The sequence below is a fragment of the Bubalus bubalis genome, chromosome 5 (genome assembly GCF_019923935.1).
Source record: "Bubalus bubalis isolate 160015118507 breed Murrah chromosome 5, NDDB_SH_1, whole genome shotgun sequence".
Taxonomy (NCBI): domain Eukaryota; kingdom Metazoa; phylum Chordata; class Mammalia; order Artiodactyla; family Bovidae; genus Bubalus; species Bubalus bubalis.
In genome coordinates, this window is record NC_059161.1 from 85684440 (window position 1) to 85711015 (window position 26576).

The following is a 26576-nucleotide window of genomic DNA, read 5'->3' on the forward strand; positions in this document are numbered from 1 at the left end:
TCATCTCTCACGCTAGTAAAGTAATGCTCAAAATTCTCCAAGCCAGGCTTCAGCAATACGTGAACCGTGAACTTCCAGATGTTCCAGCTGGTTTTAGAAAAGGCAGAGGAAGCAGAGATCAAAGTGCCAACATCTGCTGGATCATCAAAAAAGCAAGAGAGTTCCAGAAAAACATCTATTTCTGCTTTATTGACTATGCCAAGCCTTTGACTGTGTAGATCACAATAAACTGTGGAAAATTCTTCAAGAGATGGGAATACCAGACCACCTGACCTGCCTCTTGAGAAACCTATATGCAGGTCAGAAAGCAACAGTTAGAACTGGACATGGAACAACAGACTGGTTCCAAATAGGAAAAGGAGTATGTCAAGGCTGTATATTGTCACCCTGCTTATTTAACTTATATGCAGAGTACATCATGAGAAATGCTGGACTGGAAGAAGCACAAGCTGGAATCAAGATTGTTTGGAGAAATATCAATAACCTCAGATATGCAGATGACACCACTCTTACGGAAGAAAGTGAAGAGGAACTAAAAAGCCTCTTGATGAAAGTGAAAGAGGAGAGTGAAAAAGTTGGCTTAAAGCTCAACATTCAGAAAACTAAGACCATGGCATCTGGTCCCATCACTTCATGGGAAATAGATGGGGAAACAGTGGAAACAGTGTCACACCTTAATTTTCTGGGCTCCAAAATCACTGCAGATGGTGATTGCAGCCATGAAATTAAAAGAGGCTTACTCCTTGGAAGGGAAGTTCTGACCAACCTAGAGAGCATAGTCAAAAGCAGAGACATTACTTTGCCAACAAAGGTCCGTCTAGTCAAGGCTATGGTTTTTCCAGTGGTCATGTATGGATGTGAGACTTGGACTGTGAAGAAAGCTGAGCACCAAAGAATTGATGCTTTTGAACTGTGGTGTTGGAGAAGACTCTTGAGAGTCCCTTGGACTGCAAGGAGATCCATTGGTCCATTCTAAAGGAGATCAGCCCTGGGTGTTCTTTGGAAGGAATGATGCTAAAGCTGAAACTCCAGTACTTTGGCCACCTCATGCCAAGAGTTGACTCATTGGAAAAGATTCTGATGCTGGGAGGGATTGGGGGCAGGAGGAGAAGGGGACGACAGAGGATGAAATGGCTGGATGGCATCACCGACTTGATGGACATGAGTTGACTGAACTCCGGGAGTTGGTGATGGACAGGGAGGCCTGGCATGCTGTGATTCATGGAGTCGCAAAAAGTCGGACACGACTGAGCGACTGAACTGAACTGAACTCCGTTATTGCAACCGCTCCCGATGCCTACACCTTCTCCACGCTTCCGAGATCGGAACAGTGGAGACGGAGGGGGATTGGTCCACCATCCAGCTCAGTTATTAACGAAGAACGTTCCGGGAAGAGGAGTCAGAAAGGCTGCACGACCCTCCGCTCGTTCTCAGAACGATCAGGAGCCAACGTCCCAGCCGCGCGTAGATGCCTCACCCCAGTCCGAAGAGGAAGGAGGTTGCTGGGCGGCGGCGGCGGGGAGCGGGGCGGTCTCCGTGCTGCGCGGAGGACACGCGACCCGCAGGGCCGAGGGAGGCGGGGCGCGCCCGGAGGCTCAGCTTCCGGCCTGCGAGGCCTGTCCCGCGAGTCCCCGCGCCGCGCCTGCAGCCCCGCCGCGCCGCCGCGGAGCCCCACCTGCGAGGCCTCCGCCCGCTTCCCCCGCCGCTTCCCGTCGCGCCTGCAGCCCCGCCGCACCGCGGAGCCCCACCTGCGGGGCCCCCGCCCCGCCCTTCGGCCCGCCCACCGCCGCACCGCCAGCTTCCCCTGCCCCTCCACGGAGCCCAACCTGCGGGGCCCCCCGCCTCTTCCTTTGCCTCTTCCCGTCACCGCTGCGCCTGCGCGGCCGGAACCTTCGCGAAGGTTCCCGAGGCGGAGCTGGCCGTTCCCGGAAGCCGGCAGCTTGCGCGCCCGCAGGCCCGGGTCGCGCGCCGGGGGTTGCAGAGGCAGCGAGTGGCGGTTCCGGCGTCCGGGAAGGAGAATGGCCCTGCTGTGCTACAACCGGGGCTGCGGCCAGCGCTTCGACCCCGAGACCAACTCCGACGGTAAGAGAGGCGCTGCCGCCCCCTCCCCTCCACCTCCTCCCGGGGACGCCCGGGGCCTCGCAGGCTGACCCCGCTGGGCCGCCGCATCTTCCCGGGGACGCCCAGGGCCTCGCAGGCTGACCCCGCCGGGCAACCGCATCCCTTCCAGGGGACGCCCGGGGCCTCCCAGGCTGACCCCGCCGGGCCGCGTCCCGGACTGCTCCCGGGTGCGGGGCCGCTCTGCGGGACCCGGCGACGGCGTCCGCACCCGGCGCTCGCCCTCGGCACAGCGCCCGGCGCACATGCTCCCCGGCCGTCCGCTCTCCCTCTGGGCCGGGTTAAGAGCATCGTTGTCCCCGCCCGCGCTTCTTGGAGCGGTGAGGAGTTAGCCAGGTGCCCTGGGCTCGCCGTGCGGTGGATGCGCGCTCGCACGCGCGCGTGTGTGTCAGAGACAGACATGGACCGTAGGGTTGGGCAGCGGGCGGGTTATCCTGGCATTCACTTGACTCACTGTTTTAACCATACTTTTAAAAAAACAAATGTTCTTGGTTCAGATTCTTTTGAATGGTTACGCTGTTCGGTTTTGGTACATCTGTTCCAGTGGGAGATACCATTCGTCATCCGTTACTTTGTAGCCGTCCGTGTTCCTTGGATATTTTTGCATGGCCTTCCCGTCTTAGTACTGCGCCGTCTGCAGGACACTGGGCTTGAATGTCCTCTGTAGCAGAGGTCCCAGACCTCCAGGACCTAATGACTGATGATCTGAGGCGGAGCTGATGTAGTCCTCGTAGAAATAAAGTGCACAATAAATGTAACGCTTCAATCATCCTGAAACCATCCCCCATCCCACCCCCACCGCCAGCGGGTGGAAAAATTGTCTCCCGGGCCCAGGTGCCCAAGAGGTGCAGCTTTCCAGCACCCAGGTGTAGAATAAAGGATGTAAACTTGAGAGTTACTGACTAGGTGAATGATAGAAACTGATCAGTGGATTTGAATTTTGGTAGGTGAATGGAGTAAAGGACTGACTTGATTCCTTGAAAACTGAGGAGTTAACACTTTCTCAAATTCCACTAGCATTTATTGTATGTTTTCTGTATGCCAGACATTGGTCGGTCACTTAATATATATTACGTTATCTCATTTAATCTTTACAACAACCCTGTGAAGTGTTTACTATACCTAGTTAATAAGAGAAGTACAGCAAGTTAGCAACAAGTTTCCTCATTGTGTAGGGAATTAAAATCAAACTTTAAAAACTTCTTTTTCACCTCTGATATACCTGAATGGTTATCTTGCTGCACAGGTAAATTGGGGACATAATTTAAAATGGTAAGCTCTTTGGTAGGCTTCTGAGGAAAATGTAACTTTAATTACTTTTACAGTATTAATGTGAAGTTTTTCAGGGAGAAAATTACGAGACTTCAGTGGAAAAAACTCAAGGAACAAGGGTTTTAAAGCCCTTTGCTATTGGTAGCCTATGTAAAAAGTAAATTGCTTTAGTGGCTATACCTATTCTGCTTTAATATTAAAGAGGAAAGTGTTATGCTTTGTTGAATGGGATAATATGTATGTTTATAGGGTGTAAAGTACCAGCCTAATTTTAAGGGGAAATACAGCCAGTTTTTTGGAAGTCAGCTCTGTGTGTGTGTGTGAAATGGTTCAGTGCCTAGGAAAGAAATAAGGGAAGCCAGCGGAGTAGACAGTCTCAAGGATTGAGCATCCACAGCACTGAATTAAGTAGGGAACACTTTTAAGGTTGCTGAAAGTTTATTAGCTTAACAAAATTAGTTGTTCAGTCATGTCTGACTCTTTGCGACCCTGTGGACTGTAGCCTGCCAGGCTCCTCTGTCCATGGAATTCTCCAGGGAAGAATACTGGAGGGGGTTGCCATTGCCTTCTCCAGGGGATCTTTCTGACCCAGGATTTTCAAACCCAGGTCTCCTGAATTGCAGGTGGATTCTTTACTGTCTGAGCCACCAGGGAAGCCCAGGGTTATTGTAGGGACTTACAATACTACAGGTAGGTGGGTTGATGGAAAATGGAGATACAAAAGCTAAAGGAGTATTTTGGTGTGGTGATCTGCATGTATTAAAACAGCTTTTGAAGAAGCATTTCTTCACTAACAATATTGTATTCAGTCTACACATTTGAGGAAACAAACAGCTACCAAGAGGCAGAGCCTGGGTTAGACTCAGTGTTAAAAGCCCTGGTTCTTAACCACTGCTGTCTTATAGCTTCTTACCCATAAAATATTACCTTGAGCTTAAGTGTCAAACTTGATTTTTTTTTTTTTAAAGGACTAGAGAGAAAGATGTCCATCTGCATGTTATTTAGCAGTGATTTTCAAGGACTGTTTATACTAGTTGTATGGTTAAGACCTGACTCACTCCTGCTGTTCTGCTGCCAGAATGTCCATTATTATATATGCCTGTGTCAGACATTATGCACTGTGTGCCTCGGACTGTATGTAAATTTGATATGAAATATGCTCTCTGTTCTCTACTTTGATTCTCCTCTCAAATTCCTGTTCCTCTACATTTTCATTTCTACTTTGAATCTCCTTTTCCAGCCCTCAATTCCACTACTACCCTTAATTAGTAGATCTTCTGAATCTGGGCTTAGGTACTGTACTGTGAACCTGACACTTTCTCGCTTTATTAGCTAGTATGGTCTCTATGCAGTACCTGGTTACTAACCAAAGAAACCATACTGACTTAATACAGGGATAGGGAGATTTTTTTCTAAGTACCAGAAATGTATCATCGGAGAAGGCAATGGCACCCCACTCCAGTACTCTTTGCCTGGAAAATCCCATGGACGGAGGAGCCTCGTGGGCTGCAGTCCATGGGGTCGCCAAGAGTCAGACACGACTGTGCAACTTCACTTTCACTTTCCACTTTCATGCATTGGAGAAGAAAATGGCAACCCACTCCAGTGTTCTTGCCTGGAGAACCCCAGGAACGGGGGAGCATGGTGGGCTGCCATCTATGGGGTCACACAGAGTCAGACACAACTGAAGTGACTTAGCAGCAGCAGCAAGGTGATTCCAGGAATCAGAGGTTGTAGTCAGTTGAGTGCTAAACAGACACGAAAGTTTGAGCAAAGTATCCTTGTAAGAAAATTGCACAAGTGTGGAGCTGGCCTTTTTCTGACCTCATGGTTCTATCTAACCAGGGAATAAGTGTGTCCATTATCGTTTTTTTAAACGTAATACTCCATATTGCAGACTATAATTCCATTTTCGTAAGAGAGTTAAGTAAAAATCGATGATGTAGTGGGGTGGAGGTAGGGAAATAATAGACTAACAATCAGTGACAAACCTGAAAACTTTGTAAAATTTAAGCCTCTTTTTGGTAAGATTTATATCTAGGAATTGACACCTACTTAAAATTAAAATTAGCAATTAGATATTACTGATATATCAGTTTTTAAAAAATTGAACCTATTCTTCAAAAATGTCTTTTTAGGGCATCTTTTGGGCAACTTTTATGGATCAATACACATAAGAACGTTTAAATTTGATAATATTTTTGTAAAAACAAAATTGAAATACAATAGTAAAGTTTGGGTACTAAACAAATTTTACTGTAAAGATTAGAATACAAAATATAATTTGTTATACTTGAACTATGTGTATTTTTATTTATAGCTGTCATACTCAAATTAGAATTTTAACCTTTACTATTTTAATACAATGTTATATTAAGCATTGTGTGTCATGCATCAAACTGAAGCATTAGTGAAGTATTACCTGCATATGGAAAAAGGATTATATGTTAACACTTAAGGAAAATGGGTTTTCTTCATTGTGAAGCGTTTTCTTTTTTCTTTGCTTTTGACCAGATGCTTGCACATACCACCCAGGCGTTCCAGTCTTTCATGATGCATTAAAGGTAGGAGCTTGATACATTTTTGTCGTAACATTTATATAGTAAATACAGAGGTATAATACTAGATCTTTTTTTCCCCCCCTCAGCTTATGCTTTCTTACTGACCATTTTGGAGTGCTTTAAGCAAGTGTTCCACTAGAGTCAAAGGAGACAGTAGACGGCAATCTGAAGGGTTTTTCCAGTTAGAAAATTATTATTTTTATCCCAGCTCTAATTTTCTGCGTCCCTCATTTCTTCACCTAACTCTGAGGGGAAATGAAAGCAACTGTACGGATTCTTAGTCTTTCAACATTTCGGGCAGCTATTGGCTCATAAGAGCAGCTCTGAATTTTAGGAAGGATTGTTACAAACACTTAGCAGTGCGACTCAGGACAGACGTCTAAGTTTAGAGTAATACAGTACAGAAGAGAGATGCCACCAGTTTTCCTTGATGTTCTGAAGAATTAGAGACATAACAGAATATTGTTTGATGTGTTGGGTTTATTGGTCTTTTAAAATTTATGATAATGAGGTACATTTTCCATTGTGTATCTCAAAAGAAAATGTTGCAACATGGCTGCTGTGGTTTTAGGTTTTCTTAGGAACATAAGCAGTACATCATGTTTGTATTTATCAATGTCCTTTGAATTTCTAATTTTACCTTTCATGGAGTAATTAGACCTTGGTGTTTAGCTGTTAGCCAAGTGTAAAAAACAATGATATACAAGCAAATAACAAGCCTATATTAATCTGGTTACTTCTAAGTGAGAGAAACAGAACAAACGTTCGATACCACAAATTGTGATCTGACTCCTTACATCTTTGTGTTTTCTGATGATGTTTTTCCTCATATCTTCTAACCATGGGCATACTTCACTTCACTTCTCAGTTTGGGCTTCCTTTTTCCCTCTCATTCAGTTTATTTTGTCCTTACTTCACTTCTACAATGTACTTTTCATTTATGTGTGTCATTGGCAACTACAGATGAGTTCTGAAGTGACCCCTTATTCCAGAAATAACCTGCCTTTGCTGCTGCTAGTAATGATACCACTAACATTCTAGTCATTCAGTCCATTGCTCCTCTGTTTATATCCAACTGTTAATTGTTCTGATTAAACTTAATGATTTTACTTGGAAGTATTTTTCTTTCTCTGTTCTAATTAGGTTCTGTTTATTATTGTTTTTATAACATTTCTTGAAGACCTAGACTTTCCAATACTACTGAATTTCATAGCCCAGTAGATTTTAAGCAAAATATATAATCAGTAGATTGTGTACTCTTGTCAGTTTTCTGTTTAGCCAAGTAAAAAATTAAACATTGCATGAGCAGAAGAAAAAAACATTTTACTATTCAAGTTGTACGTGCATGTTCCGTCATGTCCGACTCTTTGCAACCCCATGGACTGTAGCCCACCAAGCTCCTCTGTCCATGGAATTTTCCAGACAAGAATACTGGAGTGGGTTGCCATTTCCTTTTCCAAATTATTCTTATTAGAAGAGGCACATTCAGGGAAAAGAACAGTTCTTAAGAAAAGACAGTTTGCAGCCCTATACTCGCAAACTTAAATTTTAATTTCCTTTTCCATTTGACTGAGGAACATCTCGGGTGGGCATTGGGAACAACTAGTCTATGTTGTGTGTATATCCCAGTATTCCCAGAGTACTTAATTCTTCATTTAGAATTAAGATAATAAAACTTTCTACATACAAAATAGCTTTACTGGTGACAATGTTATCTATACTAACTAAACCTTTAATTTTGTACTCGTTATTTTTCATCTCAGTTCAGAGTAAAAGAAAATGAAATTTCAGAATAAAGGAAAATATGAATTATAGAATATTTGGCACTTCTTTTTAAAAAAACTTCTAAGTGTGTATTATGAAAAAAGACACTACCAAATTCTTCATGTATATATTGAGAGAAACAGTGAGGCCCAGGTGGGTATGTGCAAAGCTGGCCCTTAGTCTGGATTTGAGACATCCCAAGCTTTGGGACCACTGCATTTTTATTTCCTTTTTCTTGTACTGTATTGGAATTATAGGTGACAACTTAAAGCAGTGTTTTGGTTAGCTACTTGATACTTTGTTTAGGAATCTCATACTGCTTTACAGTTTCTATATTTGTATGCTTCTAACTGAAAAGCTCATGTCACCTTGAAAGATCTACAGTGCTTAAGCTGCTACATTAATTAGTGTTTTTCTGAAAATATAATGCTTATTGTTGAGAAACAGCTATGCTGAGTTTGTGTAGAAGCTGAATTGTTATAATTATTATCTCTTAATTTACTGGATTTTAATCTAACTTTTTAAAGTAAAGCACTTCGCTTGCACCCTAGATTCCTTAAAATATCTAATTTTATAAATTATAAAATGTTTTTGTTCTAAAAGTCAAGTACTATTCTAAATCAGAAGCAATTTCTGTTTCCATATTTTAAGGTGCTTCCTTTTATGATGGATCACAGCAGCATTGGTTAATTCATTTTTTTTTTAGTCAAAGACTAAACACTTAAATTGATTAATCTAATTATTTACAGCACTTTAATACTATAAAATTATATATATACAGGTAGAGGTAAGTGCAAGTGGTATTTCAGTGAGTTGCGGTTCTTTTACAAAGAGTTTTCACTTTGTTTTCTTCTTTTGGCTCTTACTTTTCCTAGGGTTGGTCTTGCTGTAAGAGAAGAACAACTGATTTTTCTGACTTTTTAAGTATCGTAGTAAGTATTAATGTGTTTTTCTCTTAGATTATCCCCCAAAACGTACATATTACGGGAATCTCCAGATTTGAGGAGTCTGATTTTGGACAGCTTTTGTCTAGTCCTTGTTAACTTACAGATTGTCCCTTTCTTTTAAAATGGAGGTCACCTCCCTTCTGTGGCACTTAAAGTAGGGAATTTATCTGTTTTAGAGATTAGAGTTTCAAGATGTTAATTAACTACTTGTCAATTTATGTTTGTTTTTGATGTTAATAGTCCTTTTTTTGTTTTCATCTCTAGTCTACTTATATACATCTAAATTACACTCTAGAATTTTTTTCCTACAGCTTATTTTTTCTTTAGCTTTTTATTTTTTATTTGAAGTATAGCTGATTTATAGTGTTCTTTTAGTTTAAGATATACAGCATAGTGATTCACTTACACATATGTATACCTCTTCTTATTCAGATTCTTTGCCATTACAGGTTATCACAAGATATTAAACACAGTTCCTGTGCTATGCAGTAGTTCCTTGTTACTTGCTGTTAGCAGTCTTAAATAGAACTCCATGAGGAGGCAACGATTTAAATCATATTCATTTAGGAACAATAAATTATTGTATCTCACATACCACGAAGTTGCACTATTATTTTGTGTACCCTTAAGAAAGAAGACCAAAGTTGCTAATTAAATGACATACCTTTGACCCTATGATTTCAGGGATGTTAAAATGTATGTCAGTGGTATATAGAAAAGGGAGCTAGCATTTATTGACTCTATTGTATTTTTTATTTAATCCTCTCAAAAATTGCCTCAATTTTACTGATGAGGAAACAAGTTTAAAAAAATTAACTTGTTAAAGATCATATAGCTAGGAGCAGGAGAACTGAGACTCAGATTGAGGCCCTTTTATATAAATAATTTGTAGAATTCTCTGTGAGATCTCCAGAATTTGTAGCATAGTTTATGCTATTCCTTTAATAGAATAATTAAAGTAGATATTTGTTAGGTCTAATTTAGAGGCCTCTTTTTAATGCATTATTTTACATGTAAGAACTCATTTACAAATATATTTAGTTTGAAGTTCTGTTTTTAGTTTCTTAAAATAAGTCAGTGTGTTAAAAGTGGAGAAAACATGGATTGAATTTATGAATTAAGAATTGAAAATTAACATTTGTTACAGCATGTGAAATAGATAATAGGATAATTCTCAGTGAATGAATACCTTTCACAAACAGGGCTGTACGAAAGGAAGGCATAACAGTGAGAAGCCACCTGAGCCAGTCAAACCTGAAGTCAAGACTACTGAGAAGAAAGAATTATCTGAATTGAAACCCAAATTTCAGGAGCACATCATTCAGGCCCCTAAACCAGTAGAAGCAATAAAAAGGCCAAGGTACACTTTATATAGCTATATACTCGTGTTACACTTAATAACAGCATTTGTTCCTGGTATTACCTTTTGCAATTTTGCATCATATCATTTGTAGCCTTTGTGTAGTTCACCAACTTTTGAACCATTTGGTTTTTCTCTCAGTTCAGTCGCTCAGTCGTGTCCAACTCTTTGCGACCCCACAGACTGTAGCACGCCAGGCTTCCTTGTCCATCACCAACTCCCATGGCTTGTTCAAACTCTTGTCCATCGAGTCGGCGATGCTATCCAACCATCTCTCATCCTCTGTTGTCCCCTTCTCCTCCTGCCTCCAGTCTTTCTCAGCGTCAGGGTCTTTTCAAATGAGTCAGTTCTTGACATCAGGTGGCCAAAGTATTCCGAGTTTCAGCTTTAGCATCAGTCCTTTCCATGGACTGATCTCCTTTAGGATGAACTGGTTGGATCTCCTTTCAGTCCAAGGGACTCTCAAGAGTCTTCTCCAACACCACAGTTCAAAAGCATCAATACTTCGGTGCTCAGCTTTCTTTACAGTCCAACTGTCACATCCATACATGACTACTGGAAAAACCATAGCTTTGACTAGAAGTAAGGACTCTATTTCTTAATATGCTGTCTAGGTTTGTCATAGCTTTTCTCCCGAGGAGCAAGCGTCTTTTAATTTCATGGCTGCAGTCACCATCGGCAGTGATTTTGGAGCCCAAAAAAATAAAGTCTGTCACTATTTCCATTGTTTCCCCATCTATTTGCCATAAAGTGATGGGACTGGATGCCATGATCTTAGTTTTCTGAATATTGAGCTTTAAGCCAACTTTTTCACTCTCTTTTTTCACTTTCATCAAGAGGTTCTTTAGTTCTTCGCTTTCTTCCATAAGGGTGGTGTCATTTGTATATCTGAGGTTATTGATATTTCTCCCAGCAATCTTGATTCCAGTTTGTGCTTCATCCAGTCTGGCATTTCTCATGATGTACTCTGCTTATAAATTCGTTTTCTCATAGATAATACCTTTTCACTTCTATTTCCTTGAGGGCATACACACAGTAAAACTCCAGGGCAGGTTTGTTCACTGTATATGCAGTTATGCTCAGGGTGAGGGAGCCACACATCTTTCTTGTGCCTTGGCATATATCATTTTCACTGTGGCATAGTGGAATTCTCTAAGGGAATCAATCGTCCATGTCAGTTTGAATTGAAAAAGAACTTGGTCGCTTTCCTTTCCATTCTACCACTGTTTGTTGAGTATTTTTTAAGACATTCTTCACAGAAAAACATTTCCTTTCCTTTCAAAAATTCTAATGAATTTTAAAGCAGCTCATTTTATCATTACTGAGTATATAAATTTCCCTTGTATTGGGTCAAATTCTATTTATTTGTCCATATTTTGCCACTTAGAGTAAGCCTAGTCATTCATCTTTTACCCCCAGTTGTCTGAAAACTGTTAGTCTCATTACTGATCAATTTTTAATCTATTTGATTTACATGGCATATCTATTAAAATACTTTAAAAATACATTTTGCTCATTTTGCAGTAGAATTGCACAGATTCTTCATACTTGCTTACCCACTATACTCTGTTTTATAATCCCACATACGCTGGGATTGTTGGATATCACTGTTATATCAGGTCTTCTTCACATAGCCCTTGAGTACTTAATTGTTTTAGAATCAAAATACAGGACTTAAAAAAAAAAAGATGGTTTTTGGCCTCAAACATGACCTTTGTTGATATTCATACTATGGATTCATGATTTCCCCAATTTTTTCTTTATTAATCTTAAATAAATAAGTTTATAGCATCTTGACTAATATCCAACAAAGAAAAAACCCTCAGGGACTTTTTGATGTTTATTTAACCAAACTACTTAGAATGATTTTATTCTATATCCACCTTATTCATAATCATGAGAAATTTTACCACATGTCTTACTGATTGATTTGCCAGTTGTGGGGGAGGGAAGTCATAAAAAGACAAGAATTTTGATATGGATCATTATTAAATATTATAGTTGAGTCTACTGTAATTGACAGTATGAGGTAATATTTTTTAAAATAATAACTTCACCTAAGAGAAAGAGAAATTAAGTATTTTATCCTAAATTCATTGGATGGTATTATAGAGATTATGAGGATACAAGTTTTTATGTACTTTGTTAGTGCCTCCTATGCAGTAGGTTTTTCATTAAGGATGTAGAATGAATAACCTAGGATTTTTTAGCTTTATTGTTGCATTTATTAGTATTCTTATTACTTATTGAATGTCTTAAATTCTACATACAGCACTTTACAAAATGTTAGGGGACAGTGTTGTTACTGTTTTTTAACCCTACTACAACTGCCTTGTGATACAACTGTCTGCATGAATAGGCACCTGTAGTAGTGTCCACATGGCGTGAACTGTCTCCACCAGGAGGGATATGGATTCACTTCGTACATAATATTGCCTTAGTACATAATTATTCAGTTATGTACTGTCGTAATGATAAAATGAGCTGCTTTAAAATAAAATTCTTCTTTATTAGAATTTTTGAAAGGAAAGGAAATGTTTTTCTATGAAGAATGTCTTAAAAAATATTCAAAAAACAGTGGTAGAATGGAAAGGAAAGCCTCCAAGTTCTTTTTCAACTCAAACTGACTCCCTGAGAAGGACGATTCCGTTAGAGAATTCCACTATGCCACAGTGAAAACGATACATGCCAAGGCACAAGAAAGACGTGTGGCTCCCTCACCCTGAGCATAACTGCATATACAGTGGACACACCTGCCCTGGAGTTGTGCTGTGTGCAGGCCCTGCTGGGTGAATCACTTAGTGCATAATTGGTCACTTAGTCCATACTTGCATGCTCGGGGTTTTCCTTGGGCAATTCCTTCACAGTCCCCTCCGTGGAGTTGCTCATCTTGGCAAATTTGGATTCTTAGTCTTTTCTTCCTTCCCATTAGCACAATTTGTGTTGAAAGTAGCATGGTTATTTGATATTTAGTATCAACATTTTTCTGCTAAAACTTAGAAACGTAGCTATATTATAGCAGTTATCGTAAAATACTTTTTTAATTAGAAAAACTTGATTCACAAAGCTTTTGGCTTATCATAAGTAGACTCTTAAGTATATTTATTTTTAATACAAAGAAATATTTTTGTACCTCAATAATGGTAATAAAGTTTCCAAAATCTCTAGCCCGGATGAACCAATGACAAATTTGGAATTAAAGATATCTGCCTCCCTAAAACAAGCACTTGATAAACTTAAACTGTCATCGGGGAATGAAGAAAATAAGAAAGGTAAGATTTTGCTTTTTATATTTTTCTGTTCAGTTAGCCAGTTATCTAAAAGAAGCAGAAGCAGTATAGTTTATAGCATATAAATATAAAAAAGTAGTACTTTGTAGTAAAGAACTTTTTTGTTTACTGAATGCGTGTTAAACCACAGAATGAATTTGTGATTCATTTCATTTTGTTTTTATTAAAAAGGAGAACCTGTTAATTCTTTTTTCTTCTGTTACTCATTACTTTTTAACAGTGAATTAAGCTTTTTTGTGAATGTTTCATTATGCATGATATAAAATACATTCAGCATTCTCTGACCCATACCTATTATCTGGGGAAACAGAATCATTTCATGATTTCTCTTTTACATAAGGTAAATATACTGGATATAGGGTGCATTATAGAATAGAAATGCATCGTGTCCTGTGTCATTTTGGCAATATAGGCAAGATTTAATCACAATAGTTGGCTTCTGATTCATTTTTATGTGTGTTACATGAACGGTCACACAGAAAACTGTTAAGTAAAATCATTGTAAAATAGCAGTTTTTTTGTATTTAGATTTTTTTTTTAAATACTCATTTTAAGAAAAGGGTACTTTTTAAGAAAGCTCTATAGTAAAAATGTTCTATTTTAATGTTTCTATTTTGTTTTTCTTTCTTTTAGAAGAAGACAGTGATGAAATTAAGATTGGAACCTCATGTAAAAATGGAGGGTGTTCAAAGGTATATATTACAAAATTTGTGTTACGTCTGGAAGTAAAATTTTTATTTTGAGAAGAGAGTAATTTACTGACTCAATTAGATACAAACATTTACGTGCCTGTTATGTGTTGGGCACTATTCCATGGAGCAGGACTATGAGCGTGGGTAAGCGCCAGTCCCTGAGGAGTACGTCTGATAGATCACAGGAATAAACAGGTCTAGTTCTGTCAGCATTTACTGAGCACTTCTTGTGTGCCGGAGATGGTTTTAGGGACTGGAAATGTGGTATTAAATAAACCAAAAATCCATGTTCTTGGGGAGCTGATATTCTGATTTTGGGGAGGACAACAAATAAGTTCTTAAGTGCTGTGGATTTAGGTAGACTTGAAAAGAATAAAGCTGACAAGGAGATACAGAGTAAAGCTGTTTATGTGCACTTCTCAGGGAAGTCCTCTTTGATACGGTGACACTAAGTCGCAAATCTGAATGATGTAGCAGATGCGTTGTGTAAACTTGGGAGTAGATGTGGGAGTAGTATGTTTAGAGGCTTTAGAGCTTGGCTACTCAAGAAATTATTAGAAAAGTCAGTGGAGGATTGATCAAGGGTATGAAACAGGGTATGAAAGGCAGGCAAGATTATAGAGGTCCTTGTACGTCACAGTGAGGAGTTCGGGCTTTAGTAAGTATAATATAAAGCCGTTGTCTGTTTAAGGAGGGACTTCAGAAGGATATCTTTGGCTCATGAATGGTAAATTAGTGGTGCAGGAGTGGAATCAAGGGAAGGAAAACCAGCTAGGGTGCTATTTTGAAAAACCAGGCATTGGCATATGTTTTAGAGAAGTAGTTACATGTAGGATGTCATCAGACATCTCATTGAGGCTTCTTTCTGCCCACTCTGTGTAATATTACACCCTCTCCACCATTTCCATACTGTCCTTATTTCCCCACAGCACTTACTACTTATTTTACGGATTTCGCCTCCCTTCTTCACTCATATAAGATTTGAAAGGAAAACATTTTCTCTTTTCTGTGTCTTGAGTGCTAGAACAGTGCCCAGCACATGACAAGCACGTTAGAATGAATGACACCTGGAAGTATTAGCAGGACCTGCTGATAAACCAGAAATGGAGCATCTCAGTGCACCATTAACTGAGGAGGAGACATTGGAGTTAGGGTTGGGAGCAGGTTTGCAGTCTTCTTTCATGCTGAGTTTGGGATCACCTTGTTCCTTTAGAGATGGAAATACAAATGCATTCCCATGTATTTAAGGTAGACGTAGTAGATAGAGAACGATTAATTCTTTGGGTGCGGGAGGTGCAGTGGAGGTGGTGGGGTCTGTAGGCATGTCAGAGTGAAGGTATCCCAGATGAATTTTGAGAAATGAATGACAGTTCTATAAATGGACAAAATGGAAAAGGATATTCCAAGCAGAGAGAGCAGTCATGTACAAAAATCAAAAATAGTCAATGATAATAGTACAGAATTTGCTGATGTAAAGTTGAGATTAAAAGAAAAGTCGGGCTAGATCCTAAAAGGCTTGCTGCTCACAGCTTAGGCCTTCCTTTAGGTCACGGTGGCCATCAAAGTAATGTTTCTAAAGTTTTTTCACTGAAATACAACATTGAATATATATAAATACAAGTTTATTAATCAGAGTGCATATGCTTCCTCTCATCCATTATTTCCTTTCCCAAAGATAACTACTTTTTTCTCTCAACATAGATTAGTTTTGCCTACTTCTAAATTTACTGTAAATAGAATCATAGAACAGGTACTTAAGTCTGTCTTCCTTGCTTAACTGTTTTGGGTTATCTTGGTTTCATGTAGCTGTAATTTATTCCTTTTCATTGCTTTAAAGCATACCATTGTTTGAGTGTGCCAATCAGTTTATCCTTTCTACTGTCCTGTGAAGTTTTTTGATTCATGTTATTATGGACATATTTGTGCATGACTTCGGGGATACGTTTACACATTTCTTTTAGGTAGATAACTAGAAATAGTGTTGCTTCTTCAGTGTGTGTGTGTGTGTGTGTGTGTGTGTGTGTGTCTGCAGCTTTAGCAGGTCCTCCCACCTAATTTTACAAAGTGGTTGTGTTTATACTCTTAGCAGTGATATATGAGGCTGGGTCCATTTGTTCTACAGCTTGGTAACACTTCTGTAATATCAGTCTTTTATATTTAGCCACTCTGGTGAATGTGGAATGTTCCCATTGTGATTTTAATTTGCACTTTCCTGATGATGATGTTGACTGCGCTCTTGTATGCCTGTTGGCCATTTGGATGTCCTCTTTTGTGACACTGTCCAAAATCTGTATCTGTTTTTCTATTAAGGTGACTTTTTCTTAATGATTTTAAGGATTCTTCATATGTTTTAGCTGCAAGTCCTTTGTCAGAGAGACTATATTTTTTCACCGTCTTAATAATGGCTTCTAATAAACAGTCTCTTTAAATTTAATGAAACTCGGTTTGTTCATCTTTTCCTTCATGATGGGCTTTCTCTATCCTCTTTAGGAAATCTGTTTCTTTTCGGGCTTAGAGGCACATTTAAATGTGCAAACCACTGGCATTGATTATTGTATATGGTTTGAGGTAGCGGTATTTAAAGGGCTTTAAACAAGAGAGTGGTGCATGTTTAAGTAGATGGTAGAGTCCAGAAACTGAAGGCAGAGAAATTCATCAGAATCTTTTAGCAGAGTTTCATTGCCGAGAATCTGCTAGTGATCTTGAGGAAGTTTAGCAAATTAAACTGGTAAGATTCTTTTTTAAATTCAGGTTGACAGGATTTTGTGATGGACTACATGAGGGTAGAAGGTAAAGAGAACCTGAAGAGGACTTGAAGAATTTTTACTTTGAGAGACTCAGTGGATATGGTGCCATCAGATAAGATGGGGAAGAAGAGTAGGAGGTCTGGGGAACAATAGTGATAGAAGTTTAGAATCTTGATGTGCTGAGTTTTGGGTGCCCATGGAATATCTTCAGGAGATATACACACCCTGTAATCTGAATTTACAAAAAGTAAATGTACAGAATTTTATTTTCTGTAACTGTAGGATGGTTGCTGTAAATACCAAAGTAGACAGAAAATATACTACTGGCTGCATCTATGTTTTATTAACATAACTTTTTGTGAATTCATCTGTAGAGCCTTCATCTACAGCAGCAATGGGGCCCGGATCTTCCAGCCAAACCCTGGATATATATATAGGTCTGCAGCTCATTTTACCCTTTGTAGGGATAAGAAGTCATCACTCTGGACTTCCAGAATTGCTTATTCGATTTTCCATTTCAATTCGTAATGCTCACAGAGTTTACTGTGCACATAATCATGCTATAACTATGTTTCTGATGAGAACACTAATCTCTTGGTTTTAGTATTGGCCTGTAAACTTATAGAACATACCTGAATATGTTTGGAATATGTTGGGATGTGTCCTCATACCCAAAAGTCTAAAAAACATCTGATACATCCTGTTGCCTACTTTAATATTTACCTTTTTCACAGGGAACTGAAATTTAAGCATATCTAAACAGGAATCTTTTTTCATTCCTTATTGGAATGGCCTGAGGTGAATTTATGAATGTTCTAGGTAATTGTTACCTCTTGGGCATTTTCATAGTTCATAGAGGTCACCAGTACTTACAAATACATGTGAAACGTAACATTGAGATATGCAACTAAATTTTTACCTCTTTTTTTTCTCTTGTAGACATACCAGGGTCCACAGAGTCTAGAAGAAGTCTGTGTATATCATTCTGGAGTACCTATTTTCCACGAAGGGTAACTTAAACCAGACTAATGAAAACTTTATGGTAGATGTTAGAAATGTTAATATGCCTTTAAACATTATTTGCCATGCAACAATATTAGGTATTTTACTTATATTGTCATTTAAACTTTAAAATAACATAGAAATGTGAGTTTGCCTTCTTTTTACAGGTGGGAAAACTGATACAAGATTATGGTTGAAGTGACCACTGTGATTCAAACCTCATGTTTTTTTATATTCCTGTATATTACAATAGGATACTTTTTTTCTTTAAGCTGAATAGGTGTTTTATGTTGTTTTGTTGAAGGGCTGCCCTGCCTATTGGTAGGACATTTGGAATTTTGGGCCCTGGGACACTAAGACACCAACATTGTGGCATCTGAGAAAACCAATACTTTTCCACAGTCCTCAGCTGAGCGCCTCTCTCATTATGATACACTGTAGTTTATAGAAACACAGTACTGTGAAAATCTTCCACTCTGTTTCCATATGTTCAGGACACAAACCCAAAGTTTTACTGTAATTTTTGTCTTCCAGTGTTAGATCTTTGTTGAGTAAATACTGTTAGATTTTTCTCAAGTTAATTTTTTACTTACTTTGGGATTGCCTGTCACAGGTTATGTAAACATTCGTTTTTAGATTTTTTGCATGTTCTCATTTTCCTGGTTTATTCAAATATGAAGGTCTTCAATCTTTGATCAACCATTTCATAGTAGCTTCATGAGGAAACTGAGATGCAAACTGTCAGTGAAAAGCTGATTTTGGATTTTGTGATGGTTTTAAGCATCTTCACTCAGGAATGCCAGAATTGCTATACTAAATGGCATTCTGGTTATTGATCTTCTGGTAGTGTTAACTGTTTAGCAACTTCAGTCGCTCAGTCATGTCTGACTCTTTGCGACCCCATGAATTGCAGCATGCCAGGCCTCCCTGTCCATCACAACTCCCGGAGTTCACTCAAACTCATGTCCATCGAGTCAGTGATGCCATCCTTTAGCAACTTAGACACTTGTAAAATACTAAAGTTACATGCTTACTTTTTTAAGTTACTTATTATTATAACACTTCCAAATTTAATTGATTGTCAGATTTTATTTCTAAAAATTTTCCTATGATAATTTAAAGGATGAAATACTGGAGCTGTTGTAGAAGAAAAACTTCTGATTTTAATACATTCTTAGCCCAAGAGGGCTGTACAACAGGGAAACACATGTGGACTAAAAAGGATGCTGTAAGTAATGTTTAAAAAATAGCCTATTGGAGTGTGTTTATCTGAGTCATTTTGAAGACATTTGAGATTACTCTGTCTTTAGATTTAAGAAAAAAACAAGTTCCTCACAGTTTGATGAACCTAACTAAAATCTAAAATTAATCTGAGTCAAGCTCTTAACGCACTGCTCTTTGATCAGAAAACCATTGTGTATATTGATTGCAAATATGTAGATTTTTGTGAAATAGTAAGCTAGTCTAAATGGAAGCATATTTTTCTGTAATTGCATACTTTGTTTCGACTTTTTCTGTTTAAAAATCACTTTTCTGGTCATTTGAGTTACCATTGAGACCTCTGATGCTCTTTTGGCCCCTTCCTGTCATTCAGCCACTTATACATGACAGACACTCCATCTAGTGGCCAAACGATAGGATTGTAGACTTGTTTCTTTGGGATTGTTTTTGTTTTTGTGTTTTTTAAATTTATTTATTTTAATTGGAGGCTAATTGCTTTACAATATTGTGGTGGTTTTTGCCATACACTGACATGAATCAGCCTCTGCTTGCTACCAGGAAACTTAGCAAAAGAAAAGCGAAAGCATCAGTTTCTACTTCCCTAACAGCATTTTAAAAGACTTGTAGCTCTGCAAATAATCTCGGAAAATCCCATTAAATTGTAAGAAGGCAAGCAACTCATTGCTAAATACATATTTGTTAGCTATTATTAACGTGTCTTTTAATACATTAAATTAGCTTTATGTGCTGTATTGGCACTAAAAACCCCAAGACGATGATGTTTTCAGTGTGTGTATCTTTATGTTAGATTACTTTAGGAATTCAGTGTATATTAGCATATATTATTATGTCTGCTTTTTAATAACACTTGGGTTAGATATTGTAAATGTATCTGTTAAGTTATAATGATTTGTCTACCACAAAACTTCTCTGAGTGTTTTATTAGTAAAAAGTGAAATCTCCCTGTATTTTTCCAAGGTACGAAAATTTGAAAGTTTTGCTTTGAAAAAAGAAATGCTGTTTATGTGCTTAAGTTTTCGTAGTATAACCCTTGATGAAAAACACCTTTTTATTATTTTTTAATGCATATAGTTGTCAACTATTGAGTGACTAAGCCAGGTGTTTAAGGGCAAAAAAATTTAAGTGGTGTAAGTAATTTAAATTCAGTTGGCATAATTATACAAAAATATAAATATTGCTTTTTCAAACAATAGTGTCTCACAATCTCATGCATTAAATTACCCTCAGTTATAAGACACATCACACTTCATCTTTCACGTAGTTATTGTTACAGCAATGTATCATTCATAGGTAATAATTTATTTCCATAATAGTAAACCAAAGATTACTTCCACAAATTCTTACCTTTTTTCCATGTTATTGTAAGAGGAAAATATTCAATAAGAACAGCAGACAGTTATAACTAGTCAATTATGTTTCCTCAAATTTCAGTGTGTAGAAAATAACTGGAAAGTTATTATGCATGAGATTAAGATGTTGTCTGGTTTATATTGTTAAGCAAATATCTCTCCTTCAGTGTCAAAAGTATGTTCTTAAGTCATAAAGCTAGTATTTTGTTTTATTGGTTAAACTTCGTGATAGGGGCTTTAGAATTTGTTTATGCTTAAAAATATTAAGGGCTCAATTTTATGTGGTGTTTTTCTCAATTTTAATGGGTCAAATTACTCTTTTTAAGAGGTTAAGACACTTTGTAAATTCAAAGTTTCTCTTACATTGCAGGGGAAAAAGGTTGTTCCGTGTAGACATGACTGGCATCAGACTGGGGGTGAAGTCACCATTTCAGTATATGCGAAAAATTCACTTCCAGAGCTCAGCCAAGTGGTAGCAAATAGCACATTGGTGAGTACACTAAGCAGCTCTGTCTTGTGCGTTGTCCCATCGAAAGTGTGTGTGTCTTCTCTGTGTCAGGTCGCGGCTGCAGCGTGCAGGGCCCTCCATGCTGCTGTGCGGGTACTTGGTAGCGCGGGCCCTCTCCAGCTGTGGCGTGTGTGTCTTAGCTCCCCAGCCAGGGCTCGAACCTTCATCCCTGCGTTGGGAGGCAGATTCTTCCAGTGGTGTTCCTGGAACACCAGGGAAGTCACTATACATTATTCTTACTGTATTATAAAATGTTGATCTTGCTTGAGCTGTTTTAAGATTTTAAAAGTTTCTCTGATTCAAAAAAATACTTCGAAATTACTTTCCTAGAAACTACTTTAAGTGAACGTTCTCAGCGAGATATTTCTGAAGCATCCTGGAAGTACTGTAGTGGCTTAGAAGATTTATCAGATAATAATGATACTTAGTTCTCAATATGAAATTCCATGTTAATATTTTTTTCACTGTTAATGGTTTTCTCAAATAAAGTATAATATTGGCAGTTCCTTAAAATAACTTAAATGATTTTTATCCGTGTCTTTTTTATTTTTATAATCACTGTTTTAATATCATAAATCCTTACTTTGGTTTTGATCCATTAATAACTTTTAATCAACTTTTTTTTTTTTCCAGTTGAATGTACACATTGTATTTGAAGGAGAGAAGGAGTTTCATCACAATGTGAAATTATGGGGTGTAAGTATTATAAATCCAGCAGAATTTTTTCTTAGTATTTAAAATGCCATTTTATAATAAAAGACAGTACTTTAGGTAAGCATTGATGCAGAGTAGATAAATAACTTAGCATTATTTCTTACCCAGGAGTTTACATTTTAAGGCTAGAGATGACCTTAGAAGCTTGGAGTTTTGACTGTTAGCAATAGGCATAGACATGAAATCTTGTGTATCATTTAAACTTATTGCCCCTAAAATTAGTAAAACCATTCAGAATACTGTCATTTTCTTTAATATGTTACAGGTGATTGATGTAAAGCGAAGCTACGTAACTATGACTGCAACAAAGATTGAGATCACCATGAGAAAAGCTGAACCTATGCAGTGGGCAAGCCTTGAACTGCCTGCAGCCAAAACCGAGGAAAAACAAAAGAAAGAGACGACAGAATGAGTTGGGAAGGGAAGCAAATATTACTGGCTGTTTCAGAATTCTTACTATGTGGTCAAGTGGTGGCTTGCTGCTGTACTCTTGTTTTCTTGTTGTTGTTGAATCTGGCATTTCAGGGTCTGCAGTAGGTTAAAGCCAAAGTTGGTTTATCTTTTTGTGCCTCCCATATCGCTTTTGAGTTACCTAAATTAATTATTCATTTCTCTTCACTAATAGAACTGTAGTTGTGTCCTATACTTAGCGATCTAAGGGTGAACAGACTCTTAAAGAGCTCTTGCCAATATCTTAAGATGACTGGGTTATTGCTCTACCGCCCCTTGCTTTGGGAAAAAAAATCATTACCCAGATTGAAAATTACGTTATACATACACCTGTAATAAATAAATTAACAGAAAATCTTGAAAGTGAAAATTCCCTGGTGGTCCAGTGGTTTGGGCTCTGTGTTTCTACTGCAGGGGACGGGTATGGAGTAAAGAAAAAAAGGATTAAAAGCTCACTTTATGAGGTCCGTAACCTTTCTTTTTCTTTGAAGAAAAACCTTTGAAGAAGCTAGAAAATAGCTCATAACAGTTACAGTATTTCTTAGCATAATATTACATTAATCAGAGAAATGTAAAGAAAAATTTGTTTTTACATCTCTTTCTTTTATCCTATAATTAATCACTAAAACAAGATGGAATGTCAAATTTTTAATTAGCTTTTTCATGAATTTGTGTTCCTATGATACTTGAAAATCTTTAGGGAAGAGATGAAGCTCTGCATTGCTTTTCCACTCAATAACATTTTGTAGGGGGATTAACTCAACAGTGTAGTACTTAAGTAGTAGCAAGGAAATACAAACATTGATTAACAAATCAGAATTCATTTACAACTAATTGGATTAAAAATTACATCAGTACCTGTATACTTGCCAAGCAGTGTGATCTAAGAGTATAGGAAACATAAATAATTAAAAGGTATCAATTTGATTAAAATTCACCATTTTATAAGACTAAACAGTAGTGTTAAACATCTCTTTCCTAATTATTCATAAGGTCTTTGTATGGTGTTATGACTGAATTGTACCTAACTTACAGTCTGTGCCCTCTTAGAATCTTTTATAAGTTATAAAGATAAATTATATATATTATCTGGCTTCCCTGGTGGAAAACTGTCTGTAAAATTGCAGGCTAAAAGACTTTTGGAAACACATGAGGGTATCAGAAAAGTAAGTACTTACACTTTGCTTTATGACAGCTATTACATGTGAAATAAACAAAACAGCTTATTTTGAAGGTTTTTTTTTTTTTTTAAGTTTTCACAAACAGCTTGAAAATTCTAGGTGATACAGTGTTTATTATATATTGTATTGATTAAACATAGGTATCACAGAATTAGATAGTTTATGCTAATTGAACCCATTAAAGGATAATTAGTTTTTGAGGCAGTGCAGAGTTCACAAAGGAAACTGAAATTAAGACATGTTATGAAGGCAGAAACTATGGCAAAACTTAATACATTTGAGTATGAATTATGTTTATGTAGATTAAAATAATTATTTCTTAAGCTTCTTGAGTGTTTTTCTTTCTTGGTATTAATGGACTTGAAAAGTTTGCAGAAGTACAGTTTTAGTTAATAGTATTTCTCAAGTCTATTACCCTTAACAAATAAATAACTATTAGATGTAGTTAGTGTAATTATTAAATGGTTTAGCTGTGTTACGTATAAAGACAGAAAAATTGGCAGCCAGCTTTTATGACACTAAAATACCATGGCAAGAAATTTTTTCAGTGGAGATTGGACCCAAACGAAATACATATTTCTAGTACTTGGGGTTGTATTTAAATTTTTTTAACTTTTCATAATTTTGGAACCTGATTTCATTTAGAGACATGAAATCTAGAGTAAGGATTGATAATTGATTTGATTTGAGATAATGATTACTAGGCCCTTTACTGATCATTGCTGCTTGAGGTTTTTCCCCCTAAGCAATATGTGACATGTACCCTTAAACTATTATTTAAAGCAAGAGTATTCATGTAAGAGTTAGTTACAAACCACTCACCTTTGTATATAATGTATTATCTATACATTATATACTCACAATTTATGTATTTAGTCTGGTTATACTAGGGACCATTCTATTTCCTTTGTTATTCCTATGAACCTCTGAATTTGTTGCATAAATAAAAATCTAAATATAAACAATTATCTTAGACTCATACATACAGTTAAAATTAAGTAGAATGAGTTTTAATTATCAATCTGGGTCAAAATGCTGGTTAACTTTATTCAGTTGTTGCTCTAGAAAAGCTTCATCTATCTTAGTGTATTCATAGTAATTACTATAGCAAAATAAAGCTAGGTTTATTGTACACTTGATAACTAATCTTATGGGTCAGTCAACATTTTAGGGAAACTTAAAATAACATTTTTCTTGCTTGGCACGTTCACTAATATAAAGGAAGAAAAGTGCTGAGAATTTGAACTTTTATTTTTAACCTCTTATTTTCATATAATTTTAGATTTACAGAAGTTGCAAAAAAGTACAGTTTTTTTTTATGTCCTATATTAATTTTCCCCAACTGCTAAAATCTTACATATCATTAGAACATTTACAAAACTAAGAATTAGCCTTGGCACAGTACCATCAACTAACGTTGAACATTAGTTTTGATTATTTGCTTTTAGTAGAACACGATTTTCTGAGTAGCTCTTGAGACCTAGTATTTTGATAGTAATTAAAACCAGCAATTTATGAGCCATTAAAAATATAAATTGAAATCAACCTATCATAGACAAACATTGTAACCAAATATTAGCAAAGTACTACAGTGATCTATTTTATTAAAATTTATATTTTATGCCAGAGATTTTAATTCTTACTAAGTAAAACTTGTTTGGTTTTCTTTAGACAGTTCTTTAGCGATCTAAGGGTGAACAGACCCTTAAAGAGCTCTTGCCAATATCTTAAGATGACTGGGTTATTGCTCTACCACCCCTTGCTTTGGGAAAAAAAATCATTACCCAGATTGAAAATTACGTTATACATACACCTGTAATAAATAAATTAACAGAAAATCTTGAAAGTGAAAATTCCCTGGTGGTCCAGTGGTTTGGGCTCTGTGTTTCTACTGCAGGGGACGGGTATGGAGTAAAGAAAAAAAGGATTAAAAGCTCACTTTATGAGGTCCATAACCTTTCTTTTTCTTTGTAATGGCCAGGTACTTTTTATTATCAGAAAGTTAAGGAATTTTCTGGTTTGTTTCATTCAAATTATTTTGACCTGGTATTCACTTTTGATACTTATTTTTATTCTTTTGCTTATGTTATAATTCTGTAGCCTCAGTTCTGTAATGCAAACTAAGTCCTACCTTGTTTCTAAGTTCTGTTGGAAACTTTGTTTCTAACTAAGTTTCTAAGTTTCATTTCTTTTGTTTTTTGGGTAGCTGGGAAGTTGGTGTTTTACTTGATTGCTTCCTTTCTGCCCAAATCTTTTACAAGTTAAACTCCTCTGGAGTTGTTGCGTGGCTTGGTTTTTTTTTTTTTTAAGTACAGATGCATGGTGCTTTATACTTTATACCTTTGACATTATCTCTAAAATACTAGACTTGCAAAGGTTGCTTGTTTTGTTTTTGTTTTTGTTTTTTTTTGCATAGTTTGATTTTACTTCTTTAAGTTTTTATATAGCTCTTAGTTGTGAAGAATTCCATTAAAAAGTTACTTTTAAAGAGCATGGTTTTATTAAATGCCAATTAATGCCTTTTCTTATTTTTCCAATTTAGTAGGCCACCTTTAATGTCTACTTAAGTGAAAACTTCCAGCCTTAAACATTTTTATGTTGCTTAAAAATTATGTGGCAAAATAATTTTATTTGCTAATCCTTTTTGACTCAGCAGATAACAGTGTCCAGATGATTGTGTTGTTAAATTATGCTTTTAAGACTGCTAAGAAAGATTAAGCCTGGGAGAGGGAATTATCATTCTGTCAAAATGCTTATTACTCCCTGAACCTGTAATACTTTCTCTTCCAAAAATGAGATTAGATGAGTGTATTAATGTTTTTTTTAAAACACTCATCCTTCATGTTGCTCATTTCAGTTTAGAGTTCCATATTTATTAATTATTTATTTGTGTGATTGATTTGTTAATGTTTGTATCCTCTTATAGACCACATATAGCCTTGACTGTGTCTAGGCCAACCATCATACTCCTGTTTTCTAGTGTAGTACTTGGCATGTTGGCTGGCTCTTACAAACATCAAGGCATGCAGCGCTTGTTACGGGCCAGTCTAAGGACTTATGAATACGGGCTTAATCCTCATGACACCCTGTGAGGTATATTCTCTTGTTACAGGCAAGGAAACTGATTTATGGCACAAGTTTAATAACTTGCCCAGTGGCAAAACTAGTGAGTTGTGGAATAGAGATTTCAAACTCAGGCACCTGGCTTTGTGTTCTGTGCTCCTGACTGTTTTATGCTGCTTGTGTCTGTCAGTTGAATTAATGGGTTCCATGAAGCATTGGCATATACTGCATGGAAAACTAGTACCATTGTGTTTAGTTACCAGGAAAAATCTTACTTTTTCATATGTTTTGTTAGAAAATAAATTTATAAAATAAA

General features: G+C 37.2%; 1 protein-coding gene across 2 annotated transcripts; it reads left to right on the top strand.

Moving 5' to 3' along the window:
• The first annotated feature begins 1841 nt into the window (after positions 1-1841).
• On the top strand, positions 1842-26576 carry CHORDC1 (cysteine and histidine rich domain containing 1). Of its 2 annotated transcripts, XR_327287.4 has the most exons (12): positions 1842-2082; positions 5905-5954; positions 8591-8647; positions 9865-10022; positions 13191-13294; positions 13946-14004; positions 17691-17761; positions 18876-18981; positions 20715-20834; positions 21486-21548; positions 21832-22480; positions 25145-26576. XR_327287.4 is itself a non-coding variant. In XM_006055321.4 (11 exons), the coding sequence occupies exons 1-11, from the start codon at positions 2019-2021 to the stop codon at positions 21976-21978; spliced, it is 999 nt and encodes a 332-aa protein (XP_006055383.2). In that variant the 5' UTR covers positions 1842-2018; the 3' UTR covers positions 21979-26576. The 2 variants fall into 2 exon arrangements, 1 of the variants encoding a protein (XP_006055383.2); XM_006055321.4 differs by having other exon boundaries at positions 21832-26576.

Coding starts and splice junctions, on each gene's coding strand:
- CHORDC1 (XM_006055321.4), top strand. CDS start 2,019: ATGGCCCTGCTGTGCTACAACCGGGGCTGCGGCCAGCGCTTCGACCCC. Junction 8,648..9,864: donor CTGACTTTTTAAGTATCGTA/GTAAGTATTAAT, acceptor TTTCACAAACAG/GGCTGTACGAAAGGAAGGCA. Junction 17,762..18,875: donor GTACCTATTTTCCACGAAGG/GTAACTTAAACC, acceptor GATAATTTAAAG/GATGAAATACTGGAGCTGTT.